This window comes from Ascaphus truei, chromosome 7 (genome assembly GCF_040206685.1).
Source record: "Ascaphus truei isolate aAscTru1 chromosome 7, aAscTru1.hap1, whole genome shotgun sequence".
NCBI lineage: Eukaryota > Metazoa > Chordata > Amphibia > Anura > Ascaphidae > Ascaphus > Ascaphus truei.
Genome location: NC_134489.1, coordinates 95,999,268 through 96,023,840, shown reverse-complemented (window position 1 = coordinate 96,023,840; position 24,573 = coordinate 95,999,268). Strand labels below are relative to the sequence as shown.

The 24,573-nt window shown below is 41.6% G+C and overlaps 1 protein-coding gene across 1 annotated transcript in view; it reads left to right on the top strand.

The window, feature by feature from the left end:
• Nucleotides 1-24,573, top strand: part of THSD7B (thrombospondin type 1 domain containing 7B) — a 395,203-nt gene that overhangs the window by 71,018 nt on the left and 299,612 nt on the right. The window contains exon 3 of the mRNA XM_075609482.1: nucleotides 451-624. Coding sequence (XP_075465597.1) covers nucleotides 483-624 — 142 coding nt within the window. The 5' untranslated portion in view covers nucleotides 451-482. The remainder of the gene's footprint in view (nucleotides 1-450; nucleotides 625-24,573) is intronic.

Sequence of the window (24,573 nt, the reverse complement as noted above, 5' to 3'; positions counted from 1 at the left end):
TTAAGAATTTATATTAGCGTAAGGGACCCCTGAATTGTGGTCTGCCGTGCAGTTGGCTCAGGGGCTTACAACAATTTTGGCCAAAAATGTTAAACTAAAAGACCATTTTACTTGATATTTATACATATATATATTTAGGCACTGTACCGTGTATGAGTTTCACTGGATGTGCTAAAAACTGAGCTCTGTCTGTGTTTTATGTTCTGTCTCTGATTTTGAATATATGTTGCCATGCTCGGTGGCACTCCTCTGTGACACTCATATGCTTATATATATATATATGTTGTGGTTATTTTGGGGGTTCAATAGGAGCTTGTTAGGTGTCCAGTATGTTTTAAATCGAAGAAAGGACCAGCACGGCGACCCAGCCTTCTTTGATTTCTTTCAGTGACAGAGTTTTTTGATGTATTGTTTGCTTGCACCTGCGTTAATTGTAGCGCTTTATTTTAGGCGCACACAGAACAGGACAGAAGAATTACAGCATGTGTCTAAGAGATGAGTGGGCCCCAGCTCACTGGGCATGGCAGAGCATGCGGGCGTACCTGCTGGTAACGACGCTCTTACTTTCTCATGCAAAGGCTGATTTGGAAAGAAGAAAAGAAAAGCTATTTGTCTGGAAATCAGGTAATAATAGCATATTTCTCTTCTACAAAGGCTGAACATTGCTCAATACGTATACAGTAGGTTTCATAAAACTGGACTAGGCTGAGGATCCCTCTGATAACCCGTTCACGTTGTCCTGCGTTGCTGGCCTCTTTGGCAGTAAGTAATGTATCCCTTTCAGAACAGTTGATGAGCATTTTGATTAAATATGTTTAATAACTGGTTTATATATGAGGGATGTTGTTAGAATCTCTGTGGAGATAATTTACCCGCCAGATTATTGCCGGGTTTGCTTTGGTCTAATACAGGGGTGGCAACCTCATGTCCTCAGGGGCCACCAACAGGTTGGGTTTTAAAGATATCCCTGCTTCAGCACAGGTGGCTCAATCAGAGCCTCAGTCAAAGACTGAGCCACCTGTGCTGAAGCAGGGACAGTCCTTAAAACCTGACCTGTTGGTGGCAGTTGAGGACTGGAGTTGGCTACCACTGTGCTAATAGCTTGATAAATCTCTTTAAAATTGTGTTTTATTGCAAAGCCATCAATATGCTTTGCGGTGGTGGCTGTTGCAACAGAAAACTTTGATTAATTCCTCCCGGCATTAGATCAAAGATCTAGCGTCTATCACATACTTGATAATACATAAAAGTAATAATTAGATCTATTAAATGACTTTGCAAATGTAAATGGCTGAACGATTCTGTCAAGAATATGAATTGCTAACAAAACACCATAAGTGATACAATCTGGAGAAATTTAATTGCATTTAAGTCCTTGTAGATCTATCTAGCTGTATATTGTGATATCTGGTTAGCAATTTCCTAATGCCCCTGTGTTGTTTCACAGAAACTCTATAAACAATGGGAAAGTCTGTCGTGGTTAAATAAAAAATCTCATGCTGCTTCAATATTGACATTTTTTTAATTGAGTTGAATGCAATTTGTAAATCAGACCCATTCAGGGCTGACATTCTAGTTACAAGTAAAGTTGTTTGGAAAAGTCTATGTGCGATATAGACTTGTTCTTCCATTACGTGGCATGTGTAATTGACAAATTCACAAATGTGAACAATCATATTTATTAATCACAAAAGACAAAAAGTCTAAAAAGCCCAAATTTTCAGCATCTCTCAATACCTTGGTCCTTGACAAAAGCACGGAGAGGCCAAAACCGGCCAGTTGGGGCTTTTTAGCCTTTTCTGATGAATAAATATTCTTTTTTTTAAACTGAGATTCCCCCAACCTGCAGACTGTTTTTCAAACATTTTTCCCATATGATACATAATTCCAGTGTTTGTACCAATGCTTTGCAGGTTCTCCACGTATGAATGTTTGGAAGTCGGAACCAGTGTTGCCGAGTGAAAGGTTCAGTCCAAGTTATGCATTTTTTACAATAGGATTGAAGCAGGGGGGGGTCTCCGGAGATGAACCTCATTAATTTCTGCTTCCCGAAATACTTATCTCCATCGTGGGTGCCGGTAGGGCTCGCTGAGTTTCTCCTAAGGGCGGATTTGAAGCTCCCACATCACGCGGGCCAATAGGAAGGCGTGACATCATCCCTTGCGAATTCCTATTGGCCCACGGGACTGGGAGATTTAAACAGCACAGAGATACCGGCATCGCTATGGAGGTGAGTATCTCTGGAAGCAGCAGGGCCCCGGAGAGGAAATTAATGGGGTGTAGCGCCAGAGGCCCCTGCTTCAATCCTATTTTTTGTAAATGCATAGCTTGGACTGAACCTTTAGCGAGTGCTCTCGCTGTTGAACATACAGTATGTGACTGTGAAAATCCTCAAAATACATATCTGGCGCATGAGAGATATTTGGGAGTTTAAAGGAGCAGTTCGCTTTCATCCCCTCCCCCCCTTTTTTTACGTGTGGAAAGCAGAGGGTCCCCAGAGCTCTAACCCCATAAGAAGCCTTGCAACCAGGTGAAATGCGTCGGTCAACATTGAGTGAAAGAGATGGGACTTCCTTTTTAGTAAGGCCGTGTCCTTAGTAACGGCGATAGCGCTAGCGACATTGCACGCACCAAAATAAAAATGCTGAAAGGCAATGCACACAGCCACAGAGCGCACGAGCGCGACGAGGTGACCGATACGTCGCGACACAGATGTGTTTTAATTTGCCGCGCGACGGATTGGTCATGTGCGCGATTCAGCCAATGAGTGCAAACCGCCTATGTGTCATCACAGGCATGCCCCCCCCCGGCACACCTTTGTCACACCCTCACCCCGCCCCCCCGCCGCGCAATCCTACAAGCCACGGATCGTTTCTCGTACAGGCACGCGTGACGTCATGCGCCTGTACTATATCTGAGGCCTAAAATTCACCTTGGCTCCATCTAACTCTGGCACTATGCCTCCTATCTTTAGGGAGTATGCCTAAGAAACTGTGGTCTAATGCAGCGGTGCGCAAACTGGAGGGCGCGAAACCCGGGGGGGGGGACAACGAGACTGCCTGTGGGGTGGCGCGTGGTTTACAGAGGCCCAGCGCGCTTCCCGAAGGCACTTATATATATATATATATATATATATATATATATATATATATATATATATGTATATATATATTTATATGTATTTTTAAAGATTTGTGAAAGATTTTCACTTTAAATGGAATGTGAGTTTTCAACCAGTCAAAATATTTATGAACCCCAGTGTTGTAATTTCTGCTGAAAACTGGTGATTTACATAGTGAAATAAACTATCCTTGAGATGCTCATATCCAAGGAAAGGGCAGACATAATGAAATTTAGATGCCTCCCATGTCTGCATTTCTACGTTAGAATCGCATGTAATTCCACAACGGATTATGGCATTTCAAGCATTACAGATACGCGTATTGAATGTCTATTAGTTCTTCGCCACATTGCTCCATTCGCTAATGTAATAAAACATTCATAGCTTGGGAATACGCTGCAGTGGGTCACTCCTCCTAAATTGTTATTTTTTTTTCTCTCTGTAAGGCCAGCTAAGTTAATCTCTCAGTAAATGTCTACAGCAGCTAATTGAAAAGATTTAGTATAAAAGAAAGCTTCAATACAGTTTAAGATCAGAGTAATTCGGATCCGTGCAGAATCCATTGTTCTGACACCTTGAAGACACACGTCCATTGGTTCATTACCCTGGACTAAAGTAAAATGCCTCCAGGGACACGTTTGTAATGGTCCGTTTTCTATTTGTTCTGGAGGATCCAAAATAAATCCTTTATAGGGCTTTTTCAGGGGACTGTAGATGGGAGATTGCAGCTAAAAATTTTGTTACTTGTATAGTCTGATCTAGCACAGCAGACTTTGCTGAATGCTTTGCTAGCAAATAATATTTATACAAATAAAAAAAATAGGTTTCCTTGAAATGTATCCAATGCCTGGGAAGTGTAATATTTGGGTCTATCAAAGGCAAATTTATGATTGATTATAATAATTACATATTGTCCTATTTCAAACTATATTAAGTGCTGTTCACATTTTCAATGACTGCCTCATATAGGTTTATCCCATCTTCCTTAAAAACCCCAAGTGCAATTGGGTACAAATGGCACTCCATAGTAATACATGATACTAAAGTACCAAAATTATTAAACCAGCCAAAGGAGGAAATAATAACCGCCAAAAGTATTAACAAACAAAATGTATTAACTTAAAGCAGCAATCCGGCATCCTTGTCATATATTTTTGACAGAATTCGGGTTAGAGGGTTCTTTGGAGCTGACCTGCACTATTTGTAGCTCAGGAGATCCGCTGGTTCTTGCGATGCTTACTGGTTTAGTTGTAGGTGGTTGTATCTGGACATTAAATGATTGCTGCTGTTGTTATCCAGTAGGACACAGCAATATCACCCCCCCCCCCGTTCCATCCCCACATAACATTGCAGCTTTTCTATTGGCCCATTGGACCTGTGAGATTTGGGGCTATTTTGATTTTCCTAATGTGAGTGAAAGCACCTGCAGCTTAACTGGTAGGTATCTCAGGAACTGGTGGGGATAAATACCTAGCACAGGTCAGAGACAGGGAAGATCCTAGTTTGAATTCTGTGAAGGAAAAAAAAAAACAAAATACACAGGATTGCTATTTTAACCCCGACAGGGCAGAGGGTATTTAAAAGGTTAACACATGACAAAAATGGTTCTTAGTCTCTATGGAAAATGAAATGGTCCATGTGTAAAACTAATATCTTGCTTTTGTTTCTTGTATAGTAGGCACTTTTATGCTTTCTTACATTGGCTGGTTTGATGCTCTAACTCCCTAATTATTCTGGCTGCAGCATGTTTTTGTAAATGAACACTCATAAAGAAACGAGAGGAGAGAATCTAATATTTATGTAGTTTTATATATATATATATATATATATATATATATATATATATATATATATATATATATATATATATATATATATAAAAATAAATATATAAAAATGTAAATACAACTGTATGCTCATCTGCATGTCTTAGGCAGGTCTGCAACCCCGCCTTTCCCCATCATCACCCAGCATACAGCACTTCCACTGCAGCAAGGGATTCTGGGAAATGACATGCAAATGAGCACACAGTGCCACTTTTTGCTTCAAAAACCATTTTTAACATGGTTCCCTATAGGCTTAAGCTTGCTGCATGGTCACAGCTTTGCGCACAGCCAGGGTTAAGGTGCATACCCAGAAAACCCACCCATAGACAGCTGTTTCGACCTTTATGGGTCTCATCAGTGTGGGGTTGGTAAACTGGGTATGCAGAGAAGCTAAAGGATGGGGTTTACCATACTGAGTTAAGTTATGGTGAGTAAAAAAAGTGACAAAAACCCTCCACAGCAAAGCAAATATGCAAATGTAAATACAACTGTATGCTCATCTGCATGTCTTAGGCAGGTCTGCAACCCCGCCTTTCACCATTTTATATATATATTTGTATATAATATATATATATATATATATATATATATTATATATTATATATATTACATCTCCCAATTTAAACTGCATTCTATGTGGGAAACCATGAAAGCATAAAAAATTACATGGAGCACAAAAACCTGGGATGTATTCAGCATATAGTGAGCTTGTGAAGCCTTCTTTGTCTTGCTTGGGAAGCTTTCAGATCCATTCATTTAAATGAAATTGGAACCTTTTTACAGAAAACCAACTATGGGCCTGGAATGCAGAAGCCTCTGCCTCTTTCTGAAGCAGGTGGCCACACGATTAGCTTACTATTTATTATCTTTTATTTGTATGGCGCCAACATATTCCACAGCGCAGTATAATGTGGGAGTGAGGACCATAGCATTGTACAACAAAGCGAGTAATTAAGTTAAGACCAACTGAGGCTATAGGAAGGAAGTCCCTGCCCCAAAAAGGCAAAGAATCTAAAAAGGTGGGGAGTAGAGACACGAGGAACAGTGTGTGCGGGAATTGCTCATTATGGGTTTAGCCAGCACTTCGGGGCTCGAAGTATGTGGTTCTAGAAGGAAAATTAAACAAAGAAAGAAGTCAGGAGGGTTGCAAAGTCTCCTTGAAAAACTGTGTTTGGACCACTGTCAAAGGCTGATTGGCTAGCATACAATATTGACTGGTCTTTATGTGGGGTCTCCTGCTGGGAAGGTACATGCTTCTAAAGTGGAGCAATGCTGTCTCCTCGGTAGCCACATGTCTGCCCCTGTGGGGGTATGAAGGTTTAATTGAGAACTGATGCTTGGGTCCTAGCCCTCTTGGCTCGATTCCCATTGGTCAGTTCCAATTTTCGGTAAATAAATATACTTTGTTTGATAAAAAAAAAGGCAGGTTTGCAGAGAGGTGAGAACGGCTTACCCACCTTTCCTAATTCTATTAGCAGTCGCCATTTGTATATATATATATACCCTCCAATTATATTAGGGAGACATGCCTGTGCTCAAAAAGGAGCACACCTGAGATATGTTAATATAAAGCAAAGTATATTTAAATGAGTTCCGTCCCACTCTTTCTAAAATAATTTCCATATCAACTAAATAGAGCTCATAATAAGCCTAAAGCACCAATCTAATGACAGGAATGCTGTCTGACCCAACAGGACTAGAAACCACAACCAATGCTTTTCTATGCCACAGCTCTAAGAGTGTGAGCTAAACCATCTGACAGGGAGTGTGACTGTCATCCTACTTTTGTGTTGCTCGCTGCTCACACATGTACTGGAGCTAATCCAGCTATTAGCGTATCTCACAGGTATCTCAGGTGTGCTCCACAAGAAACATTAAACTGTCAACCAAGGAGTGGAAGTGGTCTGGTTTTAAAGGAATCCAAGGGGAGAGAGGTACTAGAACAGGGACAAAAATATTCACTGTGCCATCTGACAGAGACATACTGAATTGAAATACTTTATTTTGCAATTAATTAAACTGCTAATTGCAGGAAGTGATTTTAATGCTTCCCACAGCACATGGGTTGACAAGTCTAAGGCACTATAGGAATGGGGTATGGTGTCAGACCCAACAAGAGCACAAATTGAAACCACACATCTTGGTTATTCATAACAACAGCTCTAGCAGTGTGAGCGAAACCAGCTGATGGGTTGCAGTGCCCACTGGCTACTACCAGCATACCTCCAGGGGATATCTATTTATTTGATGGTATTTGTAATCTTGAAAGAACTTCATAATATGTACTGAGGGCTATGTATTACTGGGGCCAGGTGACATTAAATAAAAGATCAACAGAACATGGGTTACCTCACTCTGTTGGGTTAGAAGAAAATGGGTGCCACCTCTGTTGCTGTAGGGATTACACAGTTATAACTGCGGTTTGACAAGCAACCACAATTATTATTTGGACAAGATGAATATTCTTGGAACTATCTGGATGTTATACATTTTCATCTTATTAGACCAGATCTGTACAATTTCGTTTGTATAGATTGTACAGGAGGCATTAAATCCCTTCTATTGTATGTACCTATCTTTGTGATAGGGTCTCTTTCAGAATGACTGCACCTCTGAAGAAGTGAACGTGTGATTGAATGCATTTTGATTTTTCAATCTGCATTATTAAACAAGCCCTGAATCAGGAGTCTTTTATTCTGCAAATATAAATATACCGGCTTCGTTCATTGCTCATCATTGTGCTTAAATTACCACTAAGTACTAGCTCTCACTACCAGTACTCATTGTGGTCTGATCACCCTCAGACCTTGTGCTTTTTATAATTACATTTTCTTTTATTATTCACTTCATTCTGTCTCTTAAAAAATGTATAACTTTTTAACTCACTTAGCGTAATACATCATGGATACATTTTATTACGTTCATGTATCCTCTATTTTGCAGATCTTTGGAAGTCCTTTCTCATTATGTTGTCCAGGTCATTATACATCTCTAAGGGGTATTTTACACACTAAAGGATTGCCTTTTATCTCTTCATATTGTAATAGAGATGAAATAAAACATGTTTTCCAACATACACAATTATAAACAAGGTGAAGCACAGCTGTGACAGTGGTGCTAGCTATCAGCTGTTTTTGCTCACACTGCTAGAGCTGTGGACTAGAAAATAAGTGGTTGTGGGCTCTAGTCCTGTTGGGTCTGACACCATTCCTGTCATTAGTTTGGTACCTCAGGCTTATTATGAACTCTATGTATGGGATCCTTTAGAAAGTGTGATATGGGACTCATTTAAATATACTTTACATTGTCATTAGCATATCGCTCATGTGTACTCCTTTTTCAGCACAGGCATATCCCCCTAATTTATTTGGAAGGACATTTGAGGGGATATATATACAACCGGCGACTGCTAATAACATTAGAAGGCTTTCTTGCTCTCTGTCTGTTCCTTTTCCCGGAATCCCGGGAAACTCATTTTTCCAGTTTCACTCATCCCTACTACTAAGGTAACATTATCTATTGTTACAGTTTACTGCTCAAACTGCTGGGAACATTTGCAACAAATTATTCCAAACAGGAAAGCTTTGCAAAGATCTCGCACTGATTGGGAGATGGGTTAAAAGCTGCTATAGAAATGAAATGATGCTCTAAAACGCATAAAAATGGCATTAAGAGTAAAAAAAATGAATAAATTAAAAACAGTCACTATTGTCTAATACTACAGAACTGATTTATTAAAAAGAAGAAAACAAACTCCCAGAAGATTTGATGTGCTTTGCTGCTTCAAATGTAGAGGAGGACAGGAATAAAACACAAGCTTTTGCACCACTAAATAAAATTGGAGTTATTCATCAAGTTCTGTTATGGGTCAACACACCCGAACAGGTACTCATTTCCATTAACGTCAATGAGATCACGCCCGTTCGTATGCCGTAACCATAATGAAACTTGATGAATCTGGGGGCTTTCATTTGCAATATTTAGCACATGAAAAAAAAAGTTTAGCGATGAGGTGGAAGACAGTGATTTTTGTAATATGAAATACATTGCCGTTTACAAATCTAATTCCATATGACCCTCTGTCTCATTTCTTTCTTACTAACTCCTTATAGTTTCAGAATTGTAATTGCAAATGTTACTACTTAATATAATATTGTCAGAGGGAATGAGAGAAAAGTAATTCTAAAGTAATGCTGCACTAAAACTGGCTGGATAAAGTTAGAATTCATCTAATTACTTTTGCTGTATTTTTCAGTAAAATACCAATATCATATAACTAATCATAAATTACTTCTCGTGTTATTGCAACCCACAGATCCGGTGTATAACACAAACTGCGTGACCTTTAGGGTCACCAATCTCTGGGCAATTACAGCTCTAATGCGCATAGGTAAATATAATTTGTACCTGATATATGATATAGAAGATATTTATGTAGCCTTAAAGGCTACAAAGCGTACAAATTACAGCAAATGAATATGAGAAACGAGGAGAGACAAAAAAAAATGTGTGAGTGGGATGAGATTAAAAAAAACATGTTATTCTATGATATTCCATTGAAAAACAAAGACATGTTCATCAATTGGGGTAGAGTGCCTGGAGAATATTGGAGTATGATACTGTCGCTAATGGTGTACATTCCATAATCCATAATCCACCCTCCATGTTGCTCTTGAGTACTACAGATGCTATTACTTCGGATGTTGTGGTTCATGTGTCATGGCCCTTGCCATTTTTTTAAGCAGGTGGAATTACGATATTAGAGCACACTCCATTCAAGCCCCGACTGTCATCTCTAAGCTGGTAGTGTTGGAACAACGAATGGGTGTTAATTAACATCTGTCATCCAGGTTAACACGGCAGGAAATGCACGGGCTCGCTGAGATACAGTAAAAGGGATGAAGTTAGGTTTAAGTCATATTAAAGGCTTTACATAGAAGTCAGTTTGGCCTGAAACAATGTAACAAACTGTATTTTCTCTTGACTGGCAGAAAACAAGCACCCTGAAATGTATGCAAACGTGTCCGCTAGGAGACCTATCTACAGCAGCAGAACTTTGTACTACAGATTTGAGGTTGCACAGGGATTTTGGGTGGCTAAGTATTATTTATAAAGAATATACTTTTAGTAATTGGTGCATGGTTGTCCTCAATGACGCTAAACCGGGGGTGGCCAACTCCAGTCCTCAATAGCCACCAACAGGTCAGGTTTTCAGAATATCCCTGCTTGTCTGAGCCACTGATTAGGCCAGCTGTGCTGAAGCAGGGATATTCTGCAAAGCTGATCTGTTGGTGGCCCTTGAGCACTGGAGTTGGCCACCCCAGTTCTAAACCAATGCAACCTTTTTTTCTGTAACGATTTTCCACATGCAATATTTAAAAAAAATATTGCTACAAAAAGCTCATTTGCCAGTTAAACATAAATAAATAAAAATGGGAACTTTGGAGAGATTGCTGATTTAACGTATACACTTTAATGCAAAATTTTCTATACAAACTGACACCAGTCTGTTGCAAACTGCATCTCCAGTTAGCATCTCGTTTGCTTCATTGCCCTGGATAATCAGGGGACAAACACAGCATATTGATGATTGATGTCATTGTCCATTCAATGCTCCATTTTTTATTCCTCTGCTGCCACTCTGCAAACACAACAGTTTGGTTTTTCGAAGAAAAGAACTTGATTCACCATCAGCTCTCTCTTATCTCCTGCCTACACCAAGCTAAATGTTCAGTGTTTTGTGATTTATTAAAGCTTTCCGAGAGAATTTGGCTTCTGGTACCCAGGAGATAGTTGTGGATTTATGTTCTAAACCATGTATTTTATGAAATAACTAAGCAAAGTCAATGAAAAGGGAAGCGGGGAATAACTCCAATCCATAGAGCTTGAATGAAAGTTGCACATAACCTGGTTCCTTATTGGTCTAATTGATAGCAAATAATGTTTGAATATAGCTGTGGTTTCAAACAAGAATACAGTATTGATAAAAGATGACTGTAAAGATCTATAGCTAGAGTACATCACCCTCTTGCATACCACATTTAATACTGTGCATTGGGATTTGTGTAGGGCACCTTAGCTAATTTTCAACATGTAAATAATATGGCTGATCCTGTCCAAATATAAAAAGCACCCAAGGCTCTGCCTGTAATCATGTCCTAAGCCCAAGAGAAAAAGAGTAGGTGCTCAAATAGTTCCGGTCCTAATAGTCTGAATAATTTTCACAAATGTAGAAAAAAAAAAGTGAACACTCACGCATGGATATTGAACAGGATCCGTGAGATGTCTTACACATATAAATAGGTGTGAACCCTCCTGAAGGTGACAGCAACAAATGGTGGCCCACAATGCTGCAACCTCATTGGGGAGCAAAATAACTTAAATTCTCCAATAAGACAATGTGCTCACTTTTGTGTAGATTTAAATGTCCTGTGTAAATATTCTTACCCACTCCTAGAGCTTCTCAGGGGAGGTGTGCCAAGCCGCAGGATGTACATGCAAAAAATCAGCAGCGCACAACACGGGAGCCAGGCCAGTTGACAGTAAAAAATATAAATGTATCAATCACAAAATAGAAGGTCAGAAACCCTCCTACGCGTTTTGCGCCTTTTGGACGCTTTATCAAGGATCCTGCCTCGATTACTGCAACCTTCACTTAGTTTGTATTCTCCTTCCCCAACTCCAATCCATCCAAAATGCTGCTGCTAGACTCATCTACCTCACTCACTGCTTCACTTCTGCTGCTCCACTATGCATATTCCTAAACTGGCTTCCCATAGCCTCTAAAATTAAATTGAAAACCATAGTAATGACTTACAAAGTTCTCAACAATGCTGCCCCCTCCTTACATCACTGCCCTCCTCCCCAAATACATACCCAAACGCCCTCTACGTTCTGCCCACGATATCCGCTGTTCCTCCTGCCTTTTTATGTCATCTCACTCCTGCCTACAAGACTTCGCCTGTGCTGCCCCCTCTCTCTGGAATTCCCTAGCACGTACCACCTGACTCTCCCCCAGCTTCCAGGTGTATACAAACTCCCTTAAAAATTCACCTTTTCAAGGAAGCCTACTTGCAGTACCTCCAACATCCAACTCCTCTCCCTCCAACCCCACTGGGACCAGCTGTGTGGCTGGATCAATCTCTACCCTATGTAGTACCTTTTGGGGCATGCTAGACATTTCTTAGTAAGTCATGGTCCCTACAGGAAGTTAAGGGGTTACTTCATCTTACAGGCCCAAGTAACCAATTCCAAGTAACCAATTCCAACTAACTAATGTTGACATACTTGATAACGAGAGGTATCTCTCAATGTATTACTTCCTGGTAAAACATTTTTATAAATAAATAAATAATGTGAAGTCACTTATTGCATGTTGCAAGTCACATAGGGTGGTGATTGGCTAGGCTATTTGTTTCCACAAGGTACTGGAAAGTCCACCCTTTGGGGGGTGCGACACTTTCTGGGGCGGGCGCGGTGCTTACAGAGGCCCCACGCTCTTTCCCAAAGTATTTAAATTAAATGCTGGGGAAGCGTTCTCGAGGCTCTAAGTTCCCTTACCTGGTCTCCGACGGCTTCTGGCGATGCGTCACCATGGCAATGTGGATCAAATGACGTTGTGACATCAGAAGACACCGGAGAACAGGTAGGGGGGGCACGAGTAGGGGGGGGGGGGAGTGCATGCAAGGGGGTGCACACTAAAAGGTTTGCGCACCCCTGCTTTAGGGGATGATTTAGTTAGGTAAGCCTTCTCTTTTCCTGCCCAGCAACAGGGGTGGGGAAAATGTTATAAATGTTTGGGACCTGGATATCTTTCCTCAGATCATAACGTGACCCACGTTGAGGGGATCTCTGGGGCTCCAAGCCCTGTAAAAGGGTAAGCAACTTTTCTTGTTTTCTCAGTTGGGGCAAGTCTCCCACTATAGGGGCCCTTCAGACACTGCACTAGAAAGGGATCCTGCCACAGTAGGGAGTAGGTTCTTCACAGCAGGGCTCATAGTGGAGGACTGGGGGAGCTGCTAACAATTGGAGGAGGAAGGTCCCTGCTCTGTCTTACGCAGTAGAGGATGGCTGTGTGCTGTATTCCTGTTGCTCCCACCGGCTGGACACGAACTTCTGCTGCTTCCACCACCACCAGGACGTCTGCTGCTGCTCCCAGATGTCACCGCGGTCTTCCTCACCGGTCTTCCTCACCTTCCGTCGCCGGCTGCAGGTAAGTGTTGAAGTATTTTCAGCTACTCTAAAGTTACCCGGCGCCGGTTCCGACCCGGTGCCGGTCCCAGCCCCCTGCTGCCGGGTCCGGGTAATTTACAGGTAGCTGAAAAAGCGCTGGGTAAGCCAGGTAACGGGTAATTACCTGGTGCTCGGTACATCACTAGTTCAGACTGTTAATAAAGTTAAGAAAAAATTCCTGGCTCCTCGTTCTATTTTTGCTCACCACACCTGCCCTGCACCAAGTTCCAGCACCTTGAGATTTAAGGTAACCGCTGAGCATTACCTGCATACAGATTGGGACAGTTTGGTGTGAACCCTCTTCTATTGGCTGGGGTTATAGGTTTTACACCTATGTTAAAACCACTCCCCTCTCCCCCCCCCAAAAAAACCTTAATGGATTCACCTGTCAGACTGGGCTACATTCCAACCTGAGCCACACCCTATCCCACAATTAGCAGCCACCTTACCTTCTTGTTTCACCATTGTCCCTCATTCCCTCTAGACTGTAAGCTCTCACGAGCAGGGTCCTCATTATACCTCTTTGTATCTGTGCATGTTTGTCCTCTACTGTATGTAACTGTTTATGTAACACACATAACTCTGCACCCCATTGTACCTTGCTGTGGGATATATTGGAGCTTTTAAAGATAATAATAATAATAATAATAATAATAATAATAATACATAGCCCTTGGGTGAGATGAAATAATAATGGTTATACAGTGTTTGATCGTATATAGCAGGCTTAATTTTTTTTAATATTGTTGATAGAATTCCAAAACAGTGCTGTTGTATAATTTAATGATGGAAAGTTATGGGTACATATGAACAAATTAAATGTGCTAATAAAACTGCATTAGTTAGGGTCATAGAAGAGTTGTCGTTCTGTACGTTTTGTAAAAATAAATAAATAAAAATTGGGAGAGCACTAAAAATGATATATGTAAAAATATCTGTCCTTCTATATATAAACAAACCAGTGAGACTAACAGAAACTATTTCATAGTTGAGAAATCTGGTGTGTGTGTGTGCACGTGTGTTATATTCACATTCAAGACCTATTTTGCAGTCACTATGTGAACAAATTGCTTTTGGGAGTCTTTAATCTTTTAATGTCCCACAATTCTTCTTCACATTGGATAGAAAAAGCTTCACATTTCTAGGACAGCATGTGTAAGTGCGTTTCCCTTTTTCTATAATTACCAAGGAAATGAAAGTTTGAGCCACATAGGAGATTTAAAAAAAAAAAAAGTGTTTTTATTCTTAAAACTTGTTCCAAAATCATATGTTCTTATCGGAAGGCCATTGATCTTCAGTGTTCTTTTTTTGTTCCATGTCACATTAAAGAAATAAACTGAGTGCTGGGAGCAACAGATGATGGAAGTTTTGCAGGACTTTCTTTGGGTTAATATTTCTTTATTGAATTGCAGTACATGCAGCTGGCTCCTGACTGATTTCTTCACTGTTTCAGTCTCAGCACGGTATGGTCATACTTTTATTATTGTAGTGGGAATGAGTGATGTTTATTTTCATTCAATTTTATGTTACAAATAGTCCCTGCAGTCTCACAACGTATTCATAAAGCCAACCATTTGTTTTTAATGTATTCATTTGTGAATGCATTCATAATACTGTACATGCTTCATATGCTTCTCTTAACCTCTGGCCGCAAAGAGATTAGAAATATGACCTGATGTGTGTGCATGTGTGTCAATGGTTTATGCAATTTATGAGGCTTTCATGCAAGAATACATGAAAGAAAATTGCAAGAGCTATTGTAACTCATTCACAAATGTAAACATGTTATAAATTATCCCCGGTAGCTGTGCTATTTACAATACAGCTATTTCATTTAGTGTGCCAGGTCAAGCATCCTATCAGGGAAGATTTGCCAACCAAGAGAGTCATTTAAAAATGATAAAATGAGGTAATATTTTAGAAGTATAAACCTCAATAGAGTATTTCGTATGGCTTTGCTAATCCATTTCTAATGTTAGGATCAGTGGACTTTGAGAGGGTGAGCATACAAATGAAGTTAGTTTGTGTCAAAGTGAATTCGGAATGTGAGTAAAATATAGAACACTGTAATGTGCCAATGTGGCAGCCGATCTTGAACACGCGATCGTGTTAACGCAGGTTGTGCAGGTCGCCCCAGTACTGGCGCCCCCCCTTCCCTGTAACCCGGCATCAAATGACGCAACGTCACGTGACCCCCCAGCATCATTTGACGCGCATTACCATGGCGATGTGCTCATCACATGACCCTCCAGCGTCATTTCACGCCGCGTTGCCATGGCGACGCGTCCAGAAGCCTACTGAATCCCGGTAAGTTGAGGTTGCAGAAGCCCCCCGGCATTTAACTTAAATGCCTCGGGGAAGAGCGCAGGGCCTATGCAACCGCCGCGCCCTTCCCCCCAAAAATCCCACGCCCCCTAGGGGGCGCGTCCCCAAGTTTGCGCACCCCTGTGTTAACGGACCCAGAAAATTGCAATATTGCATTATTTTTGGGATGCAAGTTTTAACATGAGATTTATCGTGTGCAAACTTGGGTTCCGGATGTCACGCATGAAGGGTAACATGTTTTGAAAACCAGGCGCTACATGTCTACATTCACTTTTACTTTGGCTTATGTTGAGCCTGTGGATAAGTGGGAAGTGCTTGCTGTCGGGAAAACCTCCTGTTGGGTTTGGAATCCCCTATCGCTAACTGTGAGGAATCACTTCTTAACTTAGAACTTAATAAAAACTTTCCTTCTCTGAACAGTAAGCCCTTCTCCCAGTGCGATTAGCCGTTTCATTTCTTTCTCAGCAGTTGGGTAATGATTATGGCTCCAGATGCTGTGGGAGTGATAAAGAGATTGATTAATTTTACTTGAAAGGGCATATGTTCAAAGTGAATCCAGTCGTAACACCAAGAACTAGTATTTGACATCTTGCAACATGACTTAATGCCCAACAAACAAGAATTATGTATCTAGTCAATTTTATTCCTGAGAAATCATATTTGGTATGCAGCCGTTTAATCTATTGATTAAAACGGAGCGGTAGAAAATATAAAGGTCTAGGAATCGTGGTTAAACAGTTTTGCCTGAATACAAAATTCTAGACAATTGTGTGTTTTTTTGACACTGTCATATTTTCGATCCATTGCCTTACTAAGGTATCTCTAAACAATATCTTACAAGTGCAGGAATTTCTGCGACGTGTCGCCGTGTTAATTCAACTCAGGCTTCCTGTCGGAGGAGCTCAGAAAGTTAAGAAGAAAGAAGTAAAGGGAACCTGAAGAAGGAGGATGTCGGGTAAACTGCTGTTGATAGAGAGGACGGCCATTTGCCAGGACATGGTATTTCATGTGACAGCTTTGGAAAATCACTATCTGTGGTTATGTTGCCATTTATGTGGTGATATAATCATTGTATGTACAGTAGCACTGCAGGATGTGATTTAGTCTGACTCAGGGGTACAGGCTAATACCGACCTCCAGTTGTAGTTGTGAGCAAGTCCAGCTTTTTTCCTTACCTGGGCTGCTGAGACGTCAGCATAACAGTTCAGATAAGTGGACTGCTGCAGTGTTTAAGCCTGAGGTTTATAGCCTGAGAGAAATCCTGTTGCAGAGAGACAGAGACACACTGAGAAGCGTTCTGTGTGTGGAGGGAACCTGTGACACCTTTCTGGGAGGGAGAAGGGCGGACCCTGCTGCAACAGGCACCCTGCCCTGAAGGCTACAGTGACCTCTGCTCTGACGTACCGCTGTGTCCCTAGCAGGTCTGACCTCCTCTCTGTATTTGGACCTGTTTAACCTGTAAATACTATGTTTTATCTCCAATAAGTGATACATAAAGTCCACCTTTCGACACCAGTTTGAGTCTTCCATCTCTCTTTTAGGGTCCATTCACTAAGGTCTCCAGGCTGTATAACCAAGTCAAAATTGGAGCATAAAAATAGCACAGTATTTATCAATGAAATGGAATCCCATTCTCAATCTTTTGATACATGTGATGCATAAGTTTGCACTTGTCCAGTCCTCCCCACCCCCCATCCGTTTTGGAGTTGGGGACTTTAGAATGTAATCCTCAATCTTCCTTAATCATGATCACAGAAGGCTGACACTGATTTTTTTACCCTTTATAGCTAGTTACTAAACCACACAGCCCAACTTGCTCTTAGTTTAGGATAAACTTTATTAAAATGGTCCTCTGCTCAAGATTAGATGGATGAATAAATGGTGTGTGAATCATATATGTGTCATGTGTTCCACTGTATATTAATATAGTTAATGCTGGGTGTTGACGTTTTATGTGATGTTTTTTTTCTGAAGTAGAGTATTAAAGATGCAGTCCACCCCCTGGCACCCCTTTTTTCCATGGATGGGAATCAGGGGGTCTTTGGAGCTGAACCATGTAAATTTCAGCCCCTGGTTCTTCAGATACATACCGGAATAGGAACCACTGGTACCTCTGCAGATTTAAATCACCCTCAGCAGTCTGGCCAATAGGAAGCCACAACGGAAAATGACCGGACTTCCTATTATGGTGATACAGCTCCGAGGGTCCTCTTCTTACCATTCACGTGTAAAATATAAAAATAGCAAGAAGGGGACTAAAAAAAGGAGAGGTGGAAGCTGCTCCTTTACACTCTGGGAAGTGGACATTCAATCAGGAGCAGCTCGGGTTCTTTGTGAGTACTCCCTTTTAAACATTTGTTATCTTTCCCTGTTCCTCCTCTTTCTACCGGGCCCATACTCTTACATTACCTATTTCTTATTCTTCTACTTTTTCATAGTCGAGTCTTTTCTCTTTCTCTCTCTCCCTTATTATTGTGTGTGCCCATGTTTAACAGAGTTCAGTGTTCCCCACTGGGCGCCCATTAAATATGGTGAAACGGTGTAACACGTCCAGTGAATGAAACTTAACGTATAATTAATTATGCATTAATGGATCCTTACCCTAATCAATGCAGGGAAATTGAAAATAAAATACAATGTAAGGCCCCAAGGAGCCCTCTATTCAGTCAATAGAGCGTTAGAGGGTATATTTGTGTGTAGGTGGGTTCCGCAAAGAATTTGTTGGTGTCAAGTGAGCAATATCTGCAGACATAATTATTCACATGGAAGGAATAAATACTTCCTGTCGGTTTATCATCTTTGCTTGGCGCTTTGATTTGCTCGCACTCTATTGATTTTAAAAGAGATGAGCAAGCTACAGTATTAGATCAATCCAAAATGATTTAATTGCTGTAGCACGTGTGTCCACAAATCAGGTTTCATTCCGCCTGTATTAAAGACCGGCAAACCGCTGCAGAAAACAAAATGATGGGGATAATGTTGGCATTTCTTAATTTGCTTGTTGAGCTACTATGCTTTAAAATGCCCTGCACATGAAAAGGGTTTGCCTTATATTAGAAACAAATGCTAAAGGCACTTATAAAATATTTGAAATGCTAAGAATGTGACAGAAAAAAAGCAAATGCGCCTGTGCGCTCAATTCAGCAGCGGTGACACCCGTGGGGTAGTGGCAACACATATATTGCACGTAAAACGCATGACGGGAGATCATAAAAATAGTGACCATCAAGCCCATCTCACTGTATTACATGAATAAATGTTATATATATAGATATATATCATATACCACTGTGTGAAAAAGAAAGTCCTTCGGTTACTGGCGTCCAAATAGAATTGGTTGGCAATAGTGGGTGGAGGGGGAGGGGGAGGATCTTCCGTAGGGTTGGAGTGTTCTGAAGGTAGTGGGCTGCCTTGTGCGGCTCTTGGAAGAGGTGATCCTGACACAAGCAGTGGGAGAAATTGATCTAGAACAAGAGAGCAGACTAAGGGACCTCCAATGATGTAGCAAGTAAAAACTATTTATTAAACATGTAATGTAAAAAGTTTGCACTCACGAAATAAAGCTTATTAAAAGCAAGTGGTAAGGTTATCAGCAGGTTTCAGCAGTCCTGGGGCTTTCCCTCTGGTGTCTCTGATGGGGCTCCGGTGCTGTAGCAGGAAGCCTGGAAGATCCAAAAGACCCTCTGTAACAGGGGACTTATCCCTGACGGTGTCATCCAAATCAAAAAGGCGGAAAAAGAAAAGCGGTTCTTCACTTACCGTGGAAGTAACAGACATGTCCGCAGATCCTGTGGAGAAAATGGGGGACAGAGTTGCCCTGCAGCCTAGAGAAAATGGAGAATTCGTCCCACGGTTAACCGAATATCCAGAGGGCCCAAGGCAGAAGTCGGGTACCCCAAAGAAGTGTCTGTCCGGTGCCAACAGTGAGGAAACCTCAACCAACCATCCCAGGGAAGCGGAGCCGGAACCAGTGAGTGACGATCCCTTGACCAGCCCTGAAGGCTCCTGAAAATTGCCAGGCGTGACTGTGATCTACTTCGAGAACAATTGAAACTTGAGAGAGCAGATAACACAGAGCTACAGAAAAATAATGTGAGGCTACAAAAAGATGTGCTCACAATTTACTCTAGCCAGGACAGAATTGGACGATCTCAAGACTGAGCTAGATACTGCAAAGGCTACTATTTCCGCCATGGATGAAAAGCAGAGCCAATCTGATAAAATGGTGGCTACGCTAAAGCGGAAGTATGAGGAGGCACTGAAGCAGAAGACAGTCTTCCAGCAAGAGGTTCACACTCTTCGCATAGAGCTGAATGCCTCACAACAGGAGGTCAACAGTGTCCGGATAGAAGTGGACATATCTCAGAAAGAGGTTCAGACACTCCGCAGAGCACTGAATGCCTCACATCATGAGACCAACAGCTGCCGCACAGACCTGGAAGTTTCCAGAAAGGAACTACACAGTCTCACTGAGGAGCTGGACATTGCTAAAGAAACTATTGGTAATCTTGATGCAGATCTCAAAGTCTCTCAGAAGGAGCTTCAGACCCTCAACCTAGAGAAGGAAGTCTCACGCCAGGAGATGGTCATTCTCAAAGCAGATGTGTGTAAATGGAAGGAGGACTGCAAAGAAGCCCTGAAGAATACAGAGACTGAAAAAGGAGAAAATTCAAGATTAAAAAAAGAAAACTTAAAACTGAAAGAAGAAATTTTTCAGTTAACAGAAGAAGTCAAGAAAAAGTTTGACGCAGAGCACCGACTGCAGAACCAACTGCAAGGTCTGCGTACACACCTCCAGTATGCTGAGGAGAAGCAGCAAACGCTACAGGAAGAAAAACTGCAGGCTGCTAAAGAGGTACAAGCGCTGCAGGAACGTCTGAATACCCAGTACGTCCCCACAGAGCAGTATGAGGAGCTAAAGGCCACGCTGCATGTCTTCAGAGCATCGTTGGAAGCGGAGCTTCGATACCAGGTGACTCTGTATGAGAGGGAGCATGAGAAGGCTCAGAAACTGGAGCAAGAGCTGGAGAGACAGAGAGACTGTTCCATTTCCTTGAGTCAGTGCACCAAGGAGAAAACAGACGCAGCGGCAACCTTAACGACAAAAATTACAGAGCTCCAGAATATGAAGGAGACTGATACAGATTCCTCCAATACGGAAAAAGGTATTGGCTCTGCCCAAGCACCAGTATCCCACAGTAACTAATGCCCGCAAGGACAAGGGTACAGTGAGAGTTGGGGACTCCAGGCAACTTCAAAACAAAATTATGAAGTTTGAGCCACCAAAGAAAGCACTAGCCAAACCTACAGCTGCCCAACAGGCAACAAACAGAGGTAGGAGTGCAGAATCAAAGCCAGAAGAATCCTTAGCTGAAGAAGCTGAACTGGCGACTCCGTGCTGTGGAGAAGCGGCAGAAAGACCACTTCAAGAGCAGATAACTCTAAGGGCTAGTCCTAACTGCTCTACAACTGTTGCCATACACTTTGTCTACAAAAAGAGGAGTGCCCGACGCAACAGAATTCTCAAGACCGCGCACGTGATAAAAAGACTTTACGTGGAAAAAGTCCTCCTCGAGCGACTGAGTAGTGCTGATCTCAAGCATCTTCGGGAGGAGACAAAAATATATTGGAGAAAGGGCTCCAATCCCAGTGGGACAGAGGGTTCTCTTCCTCCATCCACTCTCATTCAAGTCACAGAGATATCTAGAATGAGAGTGGAAGGATGGGCTTTGGCCGTGGTAAGCCCGAGCTTCCCACAAACAGGGGAGGTATGTAACAGGGGACTTATCCCTGTTCAGTAATGTGCCTTTAATCCAGCAGTGTGGTGGTTAACCTCTGGTAGTTAATTACTAAACACCACCTGCCTTATTAGATGGCTTAGAAAGCCTGTCTTTTGAAACAGGAAGTGAGAACTCTTTAGCTGACACCTGAGCTGAACTTGGAGACACACTTGTCTTGAGCTCTGCCAAAAAATAGTGGAGCTGCTTTCAAGACACAGGGAAAACTTCTAAACATGTATGCTGACAAACCCTGAAGACAAGGGAGCTGAAGCAGGGACAGTAAAGATTTTCCCTCCAAACCACAAGGACCAAATAAGACTTCTAAAACCTGGATGCTGATATTTTCTGTGCAGGCATGGGTGCGGATCCAGGAGAGCAGAGAAGCTTACAAACAGATAAGACTTTTATTCTTAAGAGACTGCTTATATCTGCTTATTGCATGCTATGTTTGGGACTGGGGAGAAATGCTTGACAAGGGAGATGTGAATTGATTGCATAGTGTTATCACTAGAAATATCCCCAAGTGAACGGAAGCTTTGTTCCCCCCCCCCCCTTGTTTGGATGTTTTCCTGATAAAAAGGAAAAGGCACAATAAAGCCTTATTATAATTTCACATTATAAAGCCTCCTAATTGCGTACCTCTGTGAACGTCCGTCCACACCCTCCAACACATTTTGCAAGACATGGCTCGCTTCCTCAGGGATAGTGGGCTGTCTCACTATCCCCGAGAAAGCAAGTCGTGTCTTGCGAAACGCATTGGAGGGTATTTTGGATATTCCAGGCTTCCTTAGCAGCTGAGTCTTCCCTTTGCTGACGTCACCCTGCTCCAAACAGTCGCACAGCAACCCTGCACTAGAAATCTCCTGGGATGCCAGGAGGTATAGCGCAACATTTTTAACTGTATAATTTGTCGCATTGGATGTAGCACTTAGGCGTTTTGCCTTTTGTAGTAAAGGATCAATCCATCCTAACTAATTTCCATTTATCTACAAGATTGTTACCTGGAGATCCTCCAGAGCTGAACCACACTCTATTTAGCGCCTGGTACTTATTGGTGATTTTTAAAGTGGATTTAAATGGCTAACCAATAGGAAGCCACAACCAATTATGTTTCAGCTTCCTATTGGCCCTGAATTTGTCAGCTATTTTGTAGTGGTAGTGGCGTCTTAGTGAGAGTCAAAATGTAGAATTAATGAGTGCAACAATCTGCCTCTCTAAAATGAGACCATACGTGGACAAGACCACCAAATGTGGGACAAAGATCCATTCTGGCTGCAACCCCTGAAAGCACCTTGGAGAATTTAGGTTACTGATTGCGTGCTTTTTCTAACGAGAGTCATGTACCATCGAAATAGTATTTTGTATGCATTCTCTTTTGTGGACGTGCAAATGGAAAAAATAGAAAAAATGGCGGTCACTGCCGATCATAGGAACAAACCAAGCGCAATTAATAAAATATATATATTTATTGAATCAAAATAGACATACACAGAGCAAAAAAGGGATCTCTGACGCGTTTCGTCCCCGCAAAGGGGATAAAGTCTCTTTGGTTTGTTCCTATGATTGGAGAGATCTACTTCAACACACCGGCTGGAGCACGCCGATTCAGCGGTACTTGGGTTTTCTATTCATCATATCAGCATACTGGGCGGACATGGAGATCATCTCGTGAGTAGTTGCCAGCTGATTCTATACGGTGTGGGACAAAGGGGGTTGTGAGGGAAGCTTATTTGAGTATCGGCGTTCTTTCGTGGGACGCGCTTAACGGCGCGTCCACATGCACTCCGGTTCAGCTCAGTGCTTGTTAGCCCCACCCTAGGCTAGTCCACTTACACACTATAATCTACAGAAGCCTGCAATTGCATTACAAGCCTTGTATACGCTGTTACAACTGATCGGAACAGAGAAGATACATTGTTGCTTTTGGTTATTTGTTATTGTTACTGTTAGAGCACCAGAGCTTTGAGGTTCATTCCTCGTTTTTTCGACGTACAAATGGAGCTCACAGCTGCCACCAGACAAATGTCCTCTCAAACCTCTTTATAGATATTTTATTCTGACATTATATTAGCTTTCATTTTTTCCATTGTGTTGTGAAAGGAATCAGACTCTGAATCTGCACAAGTCATGTGGTTGTTGCATTATACATTTTAACAACAATGATTTGATTCCATTTTCCTTCATATGTATGGAGTATCTTTGTGTTTTTGCAGACAGCTGAAGACATGTTGGCATTATGTTGTGGCTTATTTTGACTGTTCCGCACATATGTTTTAATATCTCACAATAAACAGAATTTGCATGCAATGTATCCCATCTTTAACCGAGGTTTTTCACAAAACATAAAAGAAACACAAAAGAAAGAAAAATAGGGCTTTCAACTCCAGAGGTAAACTGCAATTGTTGACGTCTGAAGTCTGCTAGGAGGCTTTCAAAGCTCGTCCCTCTTTACCAGAGCACGCAGCATTCATAAATTTTTATTTTCATTTTGCTGACATGCTACACTCACTTTACTTTAGAACCGTATACTGTATAATACATTGCATTTTACACACTGAAATGGCTTAAATAATCACTAAGCATGAACATACAGTAGATGAAAGTTCATAAAATGTATATTTCTAGATTTATACGCATGTGTGTATAGATATATTACAATTGCGTAGCTTTCAGAAAAAACATGCCCCAGATTATCACTGGAGAACGTATTAATGATGTCTCTTCCTTCAGCGTACAGCACGTACAATTAAAATGTGAGAACCTCTAGCAAAAATACATTGTAACGAGGCAATGATTCAGAAGAATTAAAAAAAAAATCAATTCTAGTTTCATTAAGGAAGAAAGAAAGTTTAGACACACAATTGTCTTCTTTCTATTACAACAAGGCATTGATTTTACTCTTTTGAATTGTAAACACATTCCATGTAACAATACTGCCTTGTCAAGGTGCCGAAGATTGTACGTCTTGCTACATCTTCAGTTGCCTTGTGATATAAAAATGCCCGTTGCATAGATTTCCCAGGTAACGTTTCTCTGAAAAAGAATTAAAAGGAGTACAGGCATACCCCGGTTTAAGGACACTAAGTAAACTCACGAGTAAGGACATATCGCCCAATAGGCAAACGGCAGCTCACGCACGCGCCTTTCGGCACGTCCTGTACAGCAATACCGGCTCCCTACCTGTACCGAAGCTGTGCGCAAGCGGGGAGACTATAGAGCCTGTTACACATGCGTTACTTACTTCCGTTATGCACGTATATGTCGATTGCAGTACTGTACATGCATCAAA